At 45.9% G+C, this 14,734-nt stretch overlaps 1 protein-coding gene across 1 annotated transcript in view; it reads left to right on the top strand.

Moving 5' to 3' along the window:
- Nucleotides 1-14,734, top strand: part of LOC115472632 (laminin subunit beta-2-like) — a 135,860-nt gene that overhangs the window by 109,190 nt on the left and 11,936 nt on the right. Inside the window, 6 exon segments of the mRNA XM_030206953.1 lie at nucleotides 3,385-3,602; nucleotides 3,745-3,841; nucleotides 4,673-5,045; nucleotides 10,229-10,413; nucleotides 12,134-12,375; nucleotides 12,599-12,802. Coding sequence (XP_030062813.1) covers nucleotides 3,385-3,602; nucleotides 3,745-3,841; nucleotides 4,673-5,045; nucleotides 10,229-10,413; nucleotides 12,134-12,375; nucleotides 12,599-12,802 — 1,319 coding nt within the window.

The following is a 14,734-nucleotide window of genomic DNA, read 5'->3' as shown; positions in this document are numbered from 1 at the left end:
GTCATTAAAAGATAACCTCAAATCATACATAATCCCCAAATACTTGAAAGAACTCACAGGTTGTACTGGGGACTCCCAAAGAACCAAAGGTAAAGTAGGGGGCTTTAGATGTCCTGATAGCCAACAGGCAGTGGCCTAAGCTCTTTCAACTATTCCGCTATTTTGTTCAAACACATCCAAAGAAGGCTAAGAACTATAAAAGTAGGAGAAGTTGGAAAAACAAGTAAAATATCATCTGTGTAGAAACAGGTAGTTCTACCACATCAGTGGCATAGCCAGACTGCCAATTTTGGGTGGGCCTGAACCCAAAGTGGGTGAGCACAAAAGTTTCTCTCTACCCCTCTCCCCCAGCAAAATTTAGTCACACTAATCAGATGCATTGTCACACAGAGTAAAGGGCTGCTTTTCAGTGCATCAGATTTCAGACAATTTATTTAATAGCCTAACACCCTTTTCAATGAGCTTTCAGAGGCCAAAACCTCCTGCCTAAGGTCAGTATAATGCTGTTACGGTATCCACGCCTGACCTAAGGAAGGAAGTATTGGTCTCTGAAACTTTATTAACAAAGGTACCATTTTATTTTATCCTAAATTAAAAATAAATTTATTTTCTTTACCTTTGTTGTATGGCCATTTACTTTTTCTCATTGTGTTGCTCCCAGTCTCTAGATTCTGCATTCCTTCGTTTTCGCTTAACTCTTCTGCCACGGTTTCCTGGCCATTTCTCATTTTTCTCTCCTTTTTCTTTGCTTTCTTCAATATTTTTCTGCCTCTCTCTCTCTGTCCAGATTTAATTCATTCTTACTATCCATTCTTTAATTTCCTTCATCTACTTATGGCTTTTCATCTTTTCTCACCCTTGTTCTCCCCATGCGCCTTCCTCTTATTCTCCAGTCTTTCACTACTCTCCTTTTCCATCCAGCAGCTCTCTTCTTTCTCTCCCCATCCTTCCAGTGTCTTCCCTCTCTCTCCCCATCCTTCCAGTAGTCTCCCCTCTTTCTTTCTGCATTCTTCCATCCAGTGTCACCTCTTTCTCCCTACCCTTCCATTCAGCGTCTTCCCTCTTTCTCCTTACCCTTCCATCCAGCGTCTCCCTCTTTCTCTCCCCATCCTTCCACCCATCTACCCTCTCTCCTGATCCTTCCATCTAATGTCTCTCTCTACCTCCTTCTAACCAGTGTCTATCTCTCTACCCTTTTCTGTTCAGTGTCCCTTCTCTCTCCACATCCTTCTAGTCTCTCCCCTTTCTCTCTGCATCCTTTCATCCATCTCCCCTCTTTCTCTCCCCATCCTTCCATCTGTTTTCCCTCATTCTCTCCCCATCCTTATATCTGCTTTTTCCCTCATTCTCTCCCCATCCTTCCATCTGCTTTTTCCCTCATTCTCTCCCCATCCTTCCATCTGCTTTTTCCCTCTTTCTCTCCCCATCCTTCCATCTGCTTTTCCCTCTCCTGATTCAGGCCCGCCAGCGCCAACCCTAGCTCCCATTACCGGCCACTGCTGCTTTTCCTATTGAGCAGCAGGGCCGGCGCTACAAAAAGAAGAAGCGCTCAGCTGACTGAGCTGAGCGCTAATGACAAAAAAAGTTGAAAAAAAAAGCGCGGCATCTCTGCAGGCAGCCTTGAGGCATTGGCTGCTGGCTCTGCAGGCTCCTCCCGTCTCTTACATCACTGCCCCTGTGTCGCTCCAGGGGCAGTGATGTAAGAGACGGGAGGAGCCAGCAGCCAATGCCTCAAGGCTGCCTGCGGAGGTGCCGCGCTTTTTTTTTTTAAAACTTTTTTTGTCGTTAGCGCTCAGCTCAGTCAGCTGAGCGCTTCTTCTTTTTGTAGCGCAGGCCCTGCTGCTCAATAGGAAAAGCAGCAGTGGCCGGCAATGGGAGCTGGTGCTGGTGCGGGCTTGGAGGAAAAGTGAGCGGGCAGTGTCTGTGCACTTGGGAGGGTGGGCCAGAGCTGAAATTGGGTGGGCCTGGGCCCACCCAGGCCCACCCGTAGCTACACCCCTGTACCACATTCCTGAATCAACTCAGCTAAAGGACTTATAAAAATGTTAAGGTTGGTGATAAAATCGAACCTTGTGGGAAACCAGAAATATCTTTTCGAATGTTGAACTGTTGTCCTATGCGATCGACCTTAAAAGATCTATCAGTTATAAATGATTTAAGCCACTGAAGAACCTGACCTTCAATTACCAATGTTGTACTGTATAACCATTGAAGTAAAAGTTTATGATCAACACAGTCAAACATTGCACTAAGATCTAAGGCAACAGCAAGGACTGTTTTCCCAAAGAGATAAGGACAGCCCAGCCCAGTGGTGGGGGAGGGTCAGCGGCGGGGGCGAAAGTGGTGGGGGGTCAGCAACGGGCTAGACTGTGCTCCCCCCCCCCCCACCTTGGGCTCTGGATCCCCCTCCTGCCAAGGTCTGGCTACGTCCCCTGGTGGTAGATAATGCTGTTTGGTATTATTTATCTGCAAAATTGTATTTTAATTGTTGATTTTATGTAATTTGTAAACTGTGAACCGCTTTGGCACTGAGGTAGGAAACAGAATATAAAATCAATAAATCCAATCCAATTTACTGTGTCCAAGGAGAAGTAATCTGAGTTGAGTTTAGCACCCTCTATCATTTTGGTTCAAGTGGAGTAATCAAGTCCGTAAGACTGTTTGTGTGATTGGTATATATTGGCTAGAACCAAAATGATAGAGGGTGCTAAACTCAACTCAGATTACTTCTCCTTGGACACAGTAAATTGGATTGGATTTATTGATTTTATATTCCGTTTTCTACCTCAGTTCACAATTTACAAATTACATAAAATCAACAATTAAAATACAATTTTGCAGATAAATAATACCAAACAGCATTATCTACCACCAGGGACATAGCCAGACCTTGGCAGGAGGGGGATCCAGAGCCCGAGGTGGGGGGGGGGCACAGTCTAGCCCGCTGCCGACCCCCCGCCACTTTCGCCCCCGCCGCTGACCCCCCTCCTACCGCCGCCCCTCCTCCTTGTTGTTGCTACCGCCAGGTACCCCAGAAAATGAAAAATATTTTTCAGACGCGTATAGCAGACGTGTGCCAAAATTGAAATTACAGCAAGGGCCACATGATAATCGGGCAGTAACTCTAATTTGGCGAATGTTGGGTGTGCATAGGTGCCCACGGGGCTTAGCAAAATGGGGCCCTAAGTGTAGAATCTGGAACATTGTATATTTAGAGATTATGCCTCCGTGAGCTTGGTGTGACTAATATAGGCTTGACAGGGAGCATTCTTTGACAATGACACTCCAGTTTTTGCTGTTAGTTGGGAAGGCCAGCTCCAGGATGGGATGCTGTGACCAGCTGTCTTATCTTTATTCGGTTGCCATGCTTATTTTGATATACAGGGTGCACATGCAACTTTCTGGGAACAGGCCAAGATTGGTGCACTTCCAGCGATCACTGCATATGCGAAAGAAGGACCGGACAGTGTAACTGCATGCCAAATGTGGTGGGCCAAAGCTGTGACCGTTGCATGCCCAATTTCTGGAATCTAGCCAGTGGGACAGGCTGTGTGCCCTGCAACTGTGATCTCCAAAACTCCTTCAGCTCCAGCTGCAATCAGGTATGAATTATGCACAGCTGCTGAATTAATGAATGAGTCTTGCCTATAATCAACTCTTTCACATCTAGAACAGGGATGTAATAATTAACTCATCAATGGCTTAGATCTTTAAGGATTTCATCTGCTTTGAAATGTCTTCCAGTTTACTGGGAAATGCCAGTGTCGACCAGGATTTGGCGGTCTCACCTGTACTGACTGTCAAGAGAATTACTGGGGGAATCCAAATTCCCAGTGTAGACGTAAGTCTATTAAGTGTGACTACACTCCAGTTTACCAATATTAGGGGTCCTTTTACAAAGGCGCGCTGAAAAATGACGTGTATTTTGGGAGCACGCAGAATCATTTTTCAGCGCGCCTGCAAAAAAATGCCTTTTTTAAAATTTTTGCCAAAAATGGCCGTGCGGCAAAATGAAAATTGCCGTGCGTTCATTTTGGGTCTGAGACCTTACTGCCAGCCATTGACCTAGTGGTAAAGTCTCACGCGGTAACCGGGCGGTAATGACCTACGTGCATTGGTACATGCCCAATACGTGCGTTCAAAAATAAAAATTATTTTTAATGAAATTAGCACAAGAGTCACATGGTAGCTGGGTGGTAACTCCATTTTGGCGCGCGTTGGTGTGCGTAGACACTTACGAAGCTTAGTAAAAGGGCCCCTTAGTGATAGTAGCCAGGACCTTTCTGGGCAAGAGAGAGGGGCCTTAGTCCCCTCCTTCTGGTTACACTTCCCCAGAGGGGACAGCCCCCCTTTGGTCACATGCCCAGAGAGAGGGAGTGGATGGGGTCAGTTGGGGGTCATGTGGCACTCCTGGTTTACATGGAATAGACAGGGTCAGCAGGGCCCCAGCAGAGCTACTAATGGCCCTCCTTCTTGTTCGGCACCCCAAGCAACCACCCTGCTCGTCCTCCCCATGGTCGACCCTAATAGTAAGTGTTGTGAAAGTATTACCAACACTATAGGAAGTACACTTCTTCTTATCACTGTTCTTTGCCCTCATGCCGATTATCAGCATTGCATAATTTTATCTCCGGTGTCATTCTTCTTATTTTTTTTATTCTTTGCTTATTAGCTTGCGACTGTGACCGCCGTGGAACTGAAGCATCTCAATGTAACAGAGCTAGTGGCCACTGCAGCTGTCGCCAGGGTGTGTCCGGTGTCCGCTGTGACCAGTGTGCACGTGGGTTCTCGGGAGAGTTCCCCAACTGTCAGCCTTGCCACCAGTGCTTCGGGGACTGGGATCGGATTGTGCAGGACATGGCTGCTCACATTAGGAAGTTAGTGCAGCGTGCGAAGGACATTCAGCACACAGGCCTTATAGGGACTTATGAGAAAGACTTCCGTGATCTGGAGGAGAAATTGAAAACGGTGCAGGGGATTGTCAATGCACGCAATGCCACTGTGCATGCTGTGACCCAACTGATGATAACCATGGATGACCTTCGGTGAGGAAACAAGAGATGGTTTCTGTCTTATTTTTTATAATGTATTATTTTCATCATTCTTTCCCCCCCCCCCCCCTTTTCAATCCTTAACCTATAGGTCTAGGGTTGAACTTGTCAACATTGGTCCTTCTGTTGTCCTTGACCAAACAGCTCATATGTATACGTAATGCAAGGTTCCACATTAGGAGTCATCGACCAGGAAAGGGTCTAGGCATCATCGTTGATGATATGTTGACACCCTCTGCTCACTGTGCGGCGGTGGCTAAGAAAGCAAATAGAATGTTAGGCATTATTAGGAAAGGAATGGAAAACAAACATGAGGATGTTATAATGCCTTTGTATTGCTCCATGGTGCAACCACACTTCAAATATTGTGTTCAATTCTAGTCACCGCATCTCAAAAAAGTTATAGTGGAAAGAGAAGGGTAACGAAAATGATAAAGGGGATGGGATAAGTTCCCTATGAGGAATGGCTAAAGTGGCTAGGGCTCTTCAGATTGGAGAAAAGATGGCTGAGGGGAGATATGATAGAGGTCTATAAAATAATGAGTGGAGTGGAACAGGTAGATGTGAATCGCTTGTTTACTCTTTCCAAAAAATACTAGGACTAGGGTGCACGCAATGACGCTACAAAGTAGTAAATTTAAAACGAATCAGAGAAAGTATTTCTTCACTCAGTGTGTAATTAAACTTTGGAATTAGTTGCTAGAGAATGTAGTAAAGCAGTTAGCTTAGCAGGGCTTAGAAAAGGTTTGGCTAGCTTTCTAAAAGAAAAGTCCATAAGCCATTATTAAAATGAACTTGGGGAAAATTCACTGCTTATGTCTAGGATAAGTAATATAAAATGTATTGTTTTGAGATCTCGCCAGGTACTTGTAACCTGGATTGGCCACTGTTGGAAACAGGACGCTGGGCTTGATGGACCTTCAGTCTGTCCCAGTATGGCAACGCTTATGTTCTTATGTACTTATGACCCTGCTTTTGCTGTTGACCATAGAGATTATCCCCCTAATTCTATATCACATGCTCATTTTGGTGCTTAGGACACTACATTGCACACGCACTTGATTTTTAAGTTGTGTGTGTTAACATATCGTATTTTGTAACATAGTAACATAGCAACATAGTAGATGATGGCAGATAAAGACCTGTATGGCTCATCCAGTCTGCTTCAGAAGATAAGCTCATTATATAAGGTATGATGTGATACTCCATATATATACCTGCCCGTTTCCGCATACATTTCAAACTCCTCTTATTGACCTATAAGTGCAGCTCCTCAGTACCTCTCCACTCTCATCTCTCCCTACATTCCTCCCCGGGAACTCCGTTCACTGGGTAAATCTCTCTTATCTGCACCCTTCTCCTCCACTGCTAACTCCAGACTCCGTTCCTTTTATCTTTCTGCACCATATGCCTGGAATAGACTTCCTGAGCCAGTACGTCAAGCTCCATCTCTGGCTGTCTTCAAATCTAAGCTAAAAGCCCACCTTTTTGATGCTGCTTTTAACTCCTAACTCTTATTCACTTGTTCAGAACCCTTATTTTATCATCCTCACTTTAATATTCCCTTATCTCTTGTTTGTCCTGTTTGTCTGTCCTAATTAGATTGTAAGCTCTGTTGAGCAGGAACTGTCTCTTCATATTCAAGTGTACAGCGCTGTGTACGTCTAGTAGCGCTATAGAAATTATAAGTAGTAGTAGTATACCTGGTCTTGATTTGTCCTTGCCATTTTCAGGGCATGGACTATAGGAGTCTGCCCAGCACAGTCCTTGTTCTAAAACTTCTGAAGCTGTCATCGAAGCCCCTGAAAGCTCCACTCCAGCCCATCCACAATGCTACCGCAGCTTAGTAAAAGACCCCCTAAAGTCATAGAATACTGACTCGTACAGTTATGCACATAACTGCAAATTAGTGCCAATTAAGTCCAATTATAGCAACGCCAATTAGCAGCTAATTTAGCAATAAAGTTATGCATATAACTGGCAGTATTCTTTACTTTGGAGCTCATTTTCAGAGCACTTAGACTTACAAAGTTCCATTGGTTACTATGAAGCTTTGGAAGTCAAAGTGCTAATTCGCAAACAAACCTTTTCCAGAGACAGGTGGGTGGTAGAACTAGAGGACATGAATTGAGGTTGAAAGGGGGCAGACTCAGGAATAATGTTAGGAAATAGTTTTTCACATAGATGGTGGTAGATACCTGGAATGCCCTCCCGCAGGAGGTAGTAGAGATGAAAACGATAATGGAATTCAAAAATGCAGTGGGATAAACACAAAAGAATCCTGTTTAGAAGGAATGGATCCAAAGAAGCTTAGTGGAGATTAGGAAGCAACACCGGTAATTGGGAAGCAAAGCCAGTACTGGGCACGGTTTGTGCTCTGATTGTAGCTGCACAGATTCAGCTTCAACTTCAGAAATTGGAAAACAAGGCCAGTGCTGGACAGATTTCTACAGTCTGTGCCCTGATCATGGCTGAATAGATTTGGATGGGCTGGAATGGAACTTTTCTGGGGCTTCAATATTAACTTCAGAAATTTTAGAACAAAGACAGTGCTGGGCAGACTTCTATGGTCTATGCCCTGAAAATGGAAAGGACAAATCAAGACCAGGTATACATATGAAGTGTCACATGCCGTGTGTGATGAGTTTGTCTTGTTGGGCAGACTGGATGGACTGTACAGGTCTTTATCTGCCATCATCTACTATGTTACTATGGGCCCCTTTTACTAAGCAGCAGCCCGGCGGTACTTCCCACCCCTAGCGCACCGTCATATCTGGTGCTTCAAATATTTATTTATTTTTGTAGCACCGGAGTGTAATCGGGAAGTGCTGCATGCTGCCCGGTTACCGCCGGGTTAGCGCAGGAGCCCTTACTGCCATTTCAGTGGGTGGCAGCAAGGGCTCCCCCTCCCCCCGAATTGGCCATGCAGGAAGTGCTTTACTTGCCACACAGCCATTTCCTGCAGGAAAACATAGTAACATAATAACATAGTAGATGATGGCAGAAAAAGACCTGCACGGTCCATCCAGTCTGCCCAACAAGATAAACTCATATGTGCTACTTTTTGTGTATACCTGACCTTGATTTGTATCTGCCATTTTTAGGACACAGCTCTTTGAGCAGGGACAGTCTTTCTTCTATGTTTGTGCAGCGCTCCGTACGCCTTGTAGCACAATAGAAATGCTAAATAGTAATAGTAGTAGACCGTAGAAGTCTGCCCAGCACTAGCCCCGCCTCCCACCACCGGCTCTGCAGTAAAAGGGGGCCTCGGCGCACGTAAAAAACACACACCAATGCCAGCGCAGGCCCCCTTTTGCCGCAGCTTGGTAAACGGGGCCCTATGTTACTTTAGATGGCCTTTTGAGAATGACCCCCTATGTGTATCAATTCTTCCGTTGCCCTCAACCAAAGAAGTCATAGGCCTTCTTGACCAAAGGGGTCACAGCCATAAGACCCTCCAATTGCTGCAGACTGAAATAGAGGAGGCAGGAGTGAGTGATTCCAGGGGGATAATAACCAGCATGCCAGCCATAGGGCCTAAGCTCCAGGTCTTACAACAGGAATGGGTTAGTTGGGGGAGGAACAAGTATGGGTTAATTGGGGGAGAAAAAAACTTAAGGCTTTTCTTACCTGGAGGTAAATAGTTATTTTGAAGTTTCCAGTCCAAGGATTGCCTTCATCAAGAGATACAAAATGAGAAAAACTGCTGGAGGGTGAAGGTGGAAAAAAACATCAGAGAGGTAGTTTTCAAAGCTAATTACCCACTTCAACTCACCTGGCTGGAAACCACCCTCCTTTAGGTTGAGGAGTAGCCTAGTGGTTAGTGCAGTGGACTTTGATCCTGGGGAACTGAGTTCAATTCCCACTGCAGCTCCTTGTGACTCTGGGCAAGTCACCTTGCCCCTGGTACAAAATAAGTACCTAAACATATGTAAACTGCCTTGAATGTAGTTGCAAAAACCTCAGAAAGGCAGTATATCAAGTCCTATTTCCCTGCCCTTTATTTCAGCAAAAGTATGTATGAGCTTCTATTGCATGGTCGCTTTTAGCTAGGTTTGTTACCTAACATCATATTCTGAGAAGCATGTTTAGGTCAATGATTTAAGCAGCTGGAGCACATGCTCTTTTCACCCTGCCTGGCCACTTGAGGATACAAAGGACGCACACTCAGTGCACATGCGCATTTTACGCTAGCCAATGTACCAGTAATTTCTCTGTGAAAAGAAGCCATAAAGTGCACGTGTTAACATGCATAAGATGTGCTTACGGTTAGCTGAAAATGGAACTCTAGAACATTAGAGGCTGCTTCACATTGCCAGTTCTCCTCTAGAGCTTCTAAACTCATTCTGTGCTATTGTGTATTGCTGCCTCTTGTCCATGTGTTCCCCGCAATTAAAACGCAGAGTAATTCTACAGCTCTGAACTGAGTCTAGAGACCATGAAATCTAGTCTCAAGTTGGTTGAGTAGTTTCGGTCACTTGCTACACAATCTGGAAACCCCTAGACAGTGGTGTGCTGGAGCAGGCTCTCACAGGCTCGCAAGAGCCGGTTGTTAAGTTTTTAAGAATTTTGGGAGCCGGTTGTTAAAGTAGGGCCCTCCATGGCTACTTTAACAACTGGCTCCGAAAATGTGGGCTTGGGCCCCCTGCTGAATTCTCTTTTACTTTGCTGGTGGGGATGCTGAGCCCTGCCAGCCAAGTAAATAGACTGCTGCTGCTCCCAGCTCCTTGTTTCCAGCTCTGAGCAGCAAGCTGGGACTTCTCCAGCATGTGTGAGAAGTTTAGGCATGCTGCTCAGAGCAAGACATTGGGAGTGGTGGCAGTCCATTTATTGGCTGCCAGCAAAGGTATGCCTAGTGTGCCCACACGAAGAGAGGGAGGAGAGAGAGGCAAGTGTTGCTCCCCCTCCCCCCCCCCGGCCACCCTTGGCCCTTCCAACTGCAGAGCTGGCTACGTCCAGAGAAAGAGCCTGTTGTTAAAAATTTACCAGCACACCCCTGCCCCTAGAGAGCAGTAGGGAAACTCTCCCACTGAATCTGCTTCAGGAACCACAGGCAGGACACAGGGCACCTAATTGATTTCAACTAGTTAAGTTTCCAAATTTGTGTGACCGTAATACTGCTGCTGGAAAGCCTGAAGGTCTCCCCCTCCTTCCTCTCTTATTTCTCGGACCAACAGGAACAGAATTGGTGAGACAACAGAGAGGTTGACCCAGCTGGAAGGAGAACTGACTGAAGTTCAGGATGAAAACTTTGATGCTACTCATGAACTGAATGCACTGGAAAGGGATGCCCGGGCCCTGAACCTGTCTGCCAAGGAGATTTCGCACCAGCTGGATGTTCTAAAGAACTCCAATTTTCTAGGTTAGTGGCAGACTTTAAAGCATATTAACCATTTTTACCAACAGGTACGGTGGATCTTTATCTACCAGCTCAGATGACTAAGGGAGAGGAAGAGAGGCTTATTCAAAGAACCTGATGGCTCACTTGCATAATTCTGATTATGAGAGAAGAGAAATTTACTGCTCTTATTAATTGCTTTTATTTTTCACTGGTGTGCAATCGTTACTGTTAGCAAAATTTGCTTAGTTAGCAAAATTGAAACATCTTAGGGGCAGGGCCGCCGAGACACTGGGCCAGGCCCGGGACAAGGCTGCCCCCGGGCCCCCCCCCCCCCCCCCCCCCGCTCGAAGTCGCCGGGGCCCCCACTCCACCCGCCACAGGACCCTCTCTCCACCCCCGGGCCCTCTGCACTGACCTTAAGCGCCTCACCTTTGAAAGTGCAGCAACAAGCAGCGGCAGACCACTCCTTCCTTCCGTGTCCCGCCCTCGCGGAAGTTAGGTCAGGCGAGGGCGGGACACAGAAGGAAGGAGTGGTCCGCCTCTGCTTGCTGCGCTTTCGAAGGTGAGGCGCTTAAGTTCAATGCCAGGGAGCAATGGAGGGCGGGCGGGCCCCCCCCCCCCCCCGGAGGCCCGGGGAATTTTGTCCCCCAAGTCCCCCCCTGCCCCCCTCTCGGCGGCCCTGGTTAGGGGCCCTTTTACTAAGCTATAGTAAGCATTGTGGGCCTGATTCTATATAATGGCGCCTTAGGCAATTATACTTAAACGTATTCTAAACAGGAGGCTGAGATACACAGGAAGTACAATTGATTAATAACTGGTTTTAACTGGTTTATACTGCAGCTTAGTAAATAGGCCCATAAGTTTGCACCTGAGGGTAAAGTGACTTGCTCAGGGCCACAATAAACATCTGTGGGATTTCAACCCTGCTGTCCTAATCATTCAGTTACTGTTTTTTTACAACATATTTATTGATGGTATTTGGCTACGATCAGTTGGTAAGGCTGGGAGGCTAGACAGCCAGTATGGTTGTACTGTAAAGTTTTGGAATTAATGTGATTTGTGCTGTTTATACTCTTGTATTATGAATAATTTTTTTCAGTATTCTGCCTTAGGTAAAGGTGGAATAGAAATGAATGAATGAAAACATAAATAGATAAATAAATGTATAACACACCTTGACCTACCACTGGAAATGTGTGAAATAAAAGTACATCTAAAGAAAAATTGAATCAAATTAATTTGTAGGAGAGAAGGCTTTGTACTTTAATTTTAAAATGTATAAACTTGCACTATCTAAAAATTCTAGGCAGAGTACAGAAAAACATACCCAGTAAAATTAAACAGAACAAACACAATACAAACTAGGTCATCAATATATAACATTTTGGCTTGCTGCAAGACTCCCTTATCGTCATTTACTAGATACCATCATAGGTCTGTTGAAACAAAAATGTTTTAAGAGATTTCTAAAAAGTCTCTAGACTTTTAATTGATCTCAAATGACAAGGTAAGTTGGGTCATAATTTTGGGCCAGCAATGTAAAAAATGGAGTTCAGATATTCTTCTAATTGAACCTGATGAAATGAAGAAACATCTAATCTGTCACCTGATCCTGACCTAAGTGGTCTTGCGATTGGGGACTCTAAGGATACTGGATAGCTCTGCTAACATTTAGGCAACTGGCCGTCAAATCTTCTGGGCAAAGTGTGTCTGACAAGTACCATTACCTGTTTTCCCTCAGGTGCCTATGATAGCATTCGACATTCTCATGCCCAGTCCCGTGAAGCAGAGATCCAGGCCAATGCCTCCACTGTGAATGTACCCGGGGCTGTAAGTGACTCTGCCGACACCCGCCAGAAGGCTGAGCAGCAAATGGTGAAAAAACGGGATGACTTTTACCGGAAGAACGCAGCCAACCACAGGGCCTTGCAGGACCTAAAAGCCAAAGCCGAAACGCTTAGTATGAAGAAAATCAATGAGAAGGTAAGAAAAAGACGTCACCCATCATAGCCACTGTTACAGTAAAGGGACACGTAAGTAATGAATAATGTTTCTCCCATGTTTATCATTTTGCTTTAATTATCCTTAGCTTAAACCAGGGGACAGCAGCTCACATGTCTACATGAGCAGATAATTGGACTTGGAAAGTCCCTAGAACACAGGCAGAAGTAAAATGTCAGCTAGTGCCTGGTTCCCTTTCCTTCAGGTCTGTGGAGCACCAGGAGATCTCCCGTGCGCTGAGAGCCCCTGTGGAGGTGCTGGCTGCTATGACGATGAGGGAAAGAGGCACTGCGGTGGACTGAATTGCAATGGCGCAGTGGCAACATCAGACAATGCATTAGATCGAGCTCGCCATGCTGAAGATGAGCTGCGCCGCGCCATGGATGATGTAGCGCAGCTTTTCCAAAAGGTATGATTGGACCTAAAGAAGGTCAGGACAACATACAGAAAACATTTTGAGGGTAACTCTGTAACAGTGCCTAGACCTAGGTGCCCCCTGTAAAGGAAAATATTCTATACATTGTGTGCGTGAGTCTTACCCATGTACTACACAGACTCTGCTTAAGTGCTTGCTAAGATACTTTCATACTCATAGAAAAGGCATTTATGTGCATACAGTCCGTTCTCACTATTCGCAGGTTAGGTTCCTAGAAAATCCCTTGAATATCAAAAATGCAAATACGGAACTATTGATCTTATGGGAATAAGGGGTTAGGCTCCTGTGCGACCCTGTTACACAGCAACAGTGCACAGTGAACGTCATAAACTCATCATTTCATGTAGCCTTCTTGTAAAGAACAGTTACTTATTATATTGTGCATTTTATAAATGTATTTTATATACTGTTTTTTTTTTCGATAAAAGTACAGTACATACAGGTTTTTGGTGTAATAATACTTACGCACAGCTCTATGAATATCCATCCTCATGGGAACACACTTTCACTTGCACTACATTGTGCATGGCCGCACATAAGCGAAAATGTCCCTGAATAGCAAAAATGGGTTATACTTTATCTTCCATGAATAAGTGAATCTATGACTAACAAACACATGGGGGCATGCGATGAAGCTACAATGTAATAAATTTAAAACGAATCGGAGAAATTTTTTCTTCACTCAACGGGTAATTAAACTCTGGAATTCGTTGCCAGAAAATGTGGTAAAGGCGGTTAGCTTAGCGGAGTTTAAAAAAGGTTTGGACGGCTTCCTAAAGGAAAAGTCCATAGACTTAAATGGACTTGGGGAAAATCCACTATTTCTGGGGTAAGCAGTATAAAATGTTTTGTACTTTTTTGGGATCTTGCCAGGTATATTGTGACCTGGATTAGCCACTGTTGGAAACAGGATGCTGGGCTTGATGGACCTTTGGTCTTTCCTAGTATGGCAATACTTATGTACTTATGTAATGCACTGTATTTGCCATTATTCTAATCCTTTATTCCCCAGATTCTATATATGGCACCTAAGTTGCGCATACAGATTTGGCAATGCGACCAAATTGCACATGCAACTTAATTGGTTAACAAGCCAATTGTGCTGATAATTGTGTGGGGGGGGGGGGGGAGGAAAGGGGAGGAGAGAGATGCTGGACACCTCAGAAAGGAGGATATAGAGAAGGGGAGATGCTCAACACCTTGTGGGGGGAGGTAGGGAAAGGAAGATGCTGGACTACAGAAGGGTAGGATAGGGAAGGGGAGATGCTGGACATCGGAGGTATGAGAGGGCCTTGAGCTACCCCATGGTGGGAGGAGCATGACTGAATGTTTGTCCAGGGTGTCATATACCCTTGGCCCAGCCCTGATGTGAACATTCCAAAAAAGCACCTATTTTTGCCTGTTTTACCAAGTCAACGTAAGCACCAACATGCCTTTATCAAATAGCAGGGTCGCCAAGAGCCGGGGCCGGGCCCGAGGTCAAGGCCACCCCCGGGCCCCCCCTCACCCGAGGTCGCCGCCCACCTGAAGTCGCCGGGCCCCCCCCCCTCCACCCGCTACCGGGCCCGGAACTAACCTTAAGCCTCCTTCTTTCACTTCGCGGAAGCAGCAGCAGCAGGGCAGACCTCTCCTCCTTCCTTCTGTGCCCCGCCCTCGCGGACGTTACGTCAGGCGAAGGCGGGACACGGAAGGAAGGAGTGGCCTGCCCTGCTGCTGCTTGCGTGAAGTGAAAGAAGGAGACTTAAGGTTAATTCCGGAGCGAGGAGAGGAGGAGCGAGGAGAGGAGGCGCGAGGAGGGCGGGCCACACTGCAGCGGCGGCACTGGGCCTCCCCGGAGGCCCGGGCCCGGGGACTTTTGTCCCCCCTATCCCCCCCCTCTCGGCGGCCCTGTCAAATAGAAATCCA

The sequence above is a fragment of the Microcaecilia unicolor genome, chromosome 6 (genome assembly GCF_901765095.1).
Source record: "Microcaecilia unicolor chromosome 6, aMicUni1.1, whole genome shotgun sequence".
Lineage (NCBI taxonomy): Eukaryota > Metazoa > Chordata > Amphibia > Gymnophiona > Siphonopidae > Microcaecilia > Microcaecilia unicolor.
Note: the sequence above shows the minus strand (reverse complement) of the source record. Positions and strands in the feature narration are given on the sequence as shown.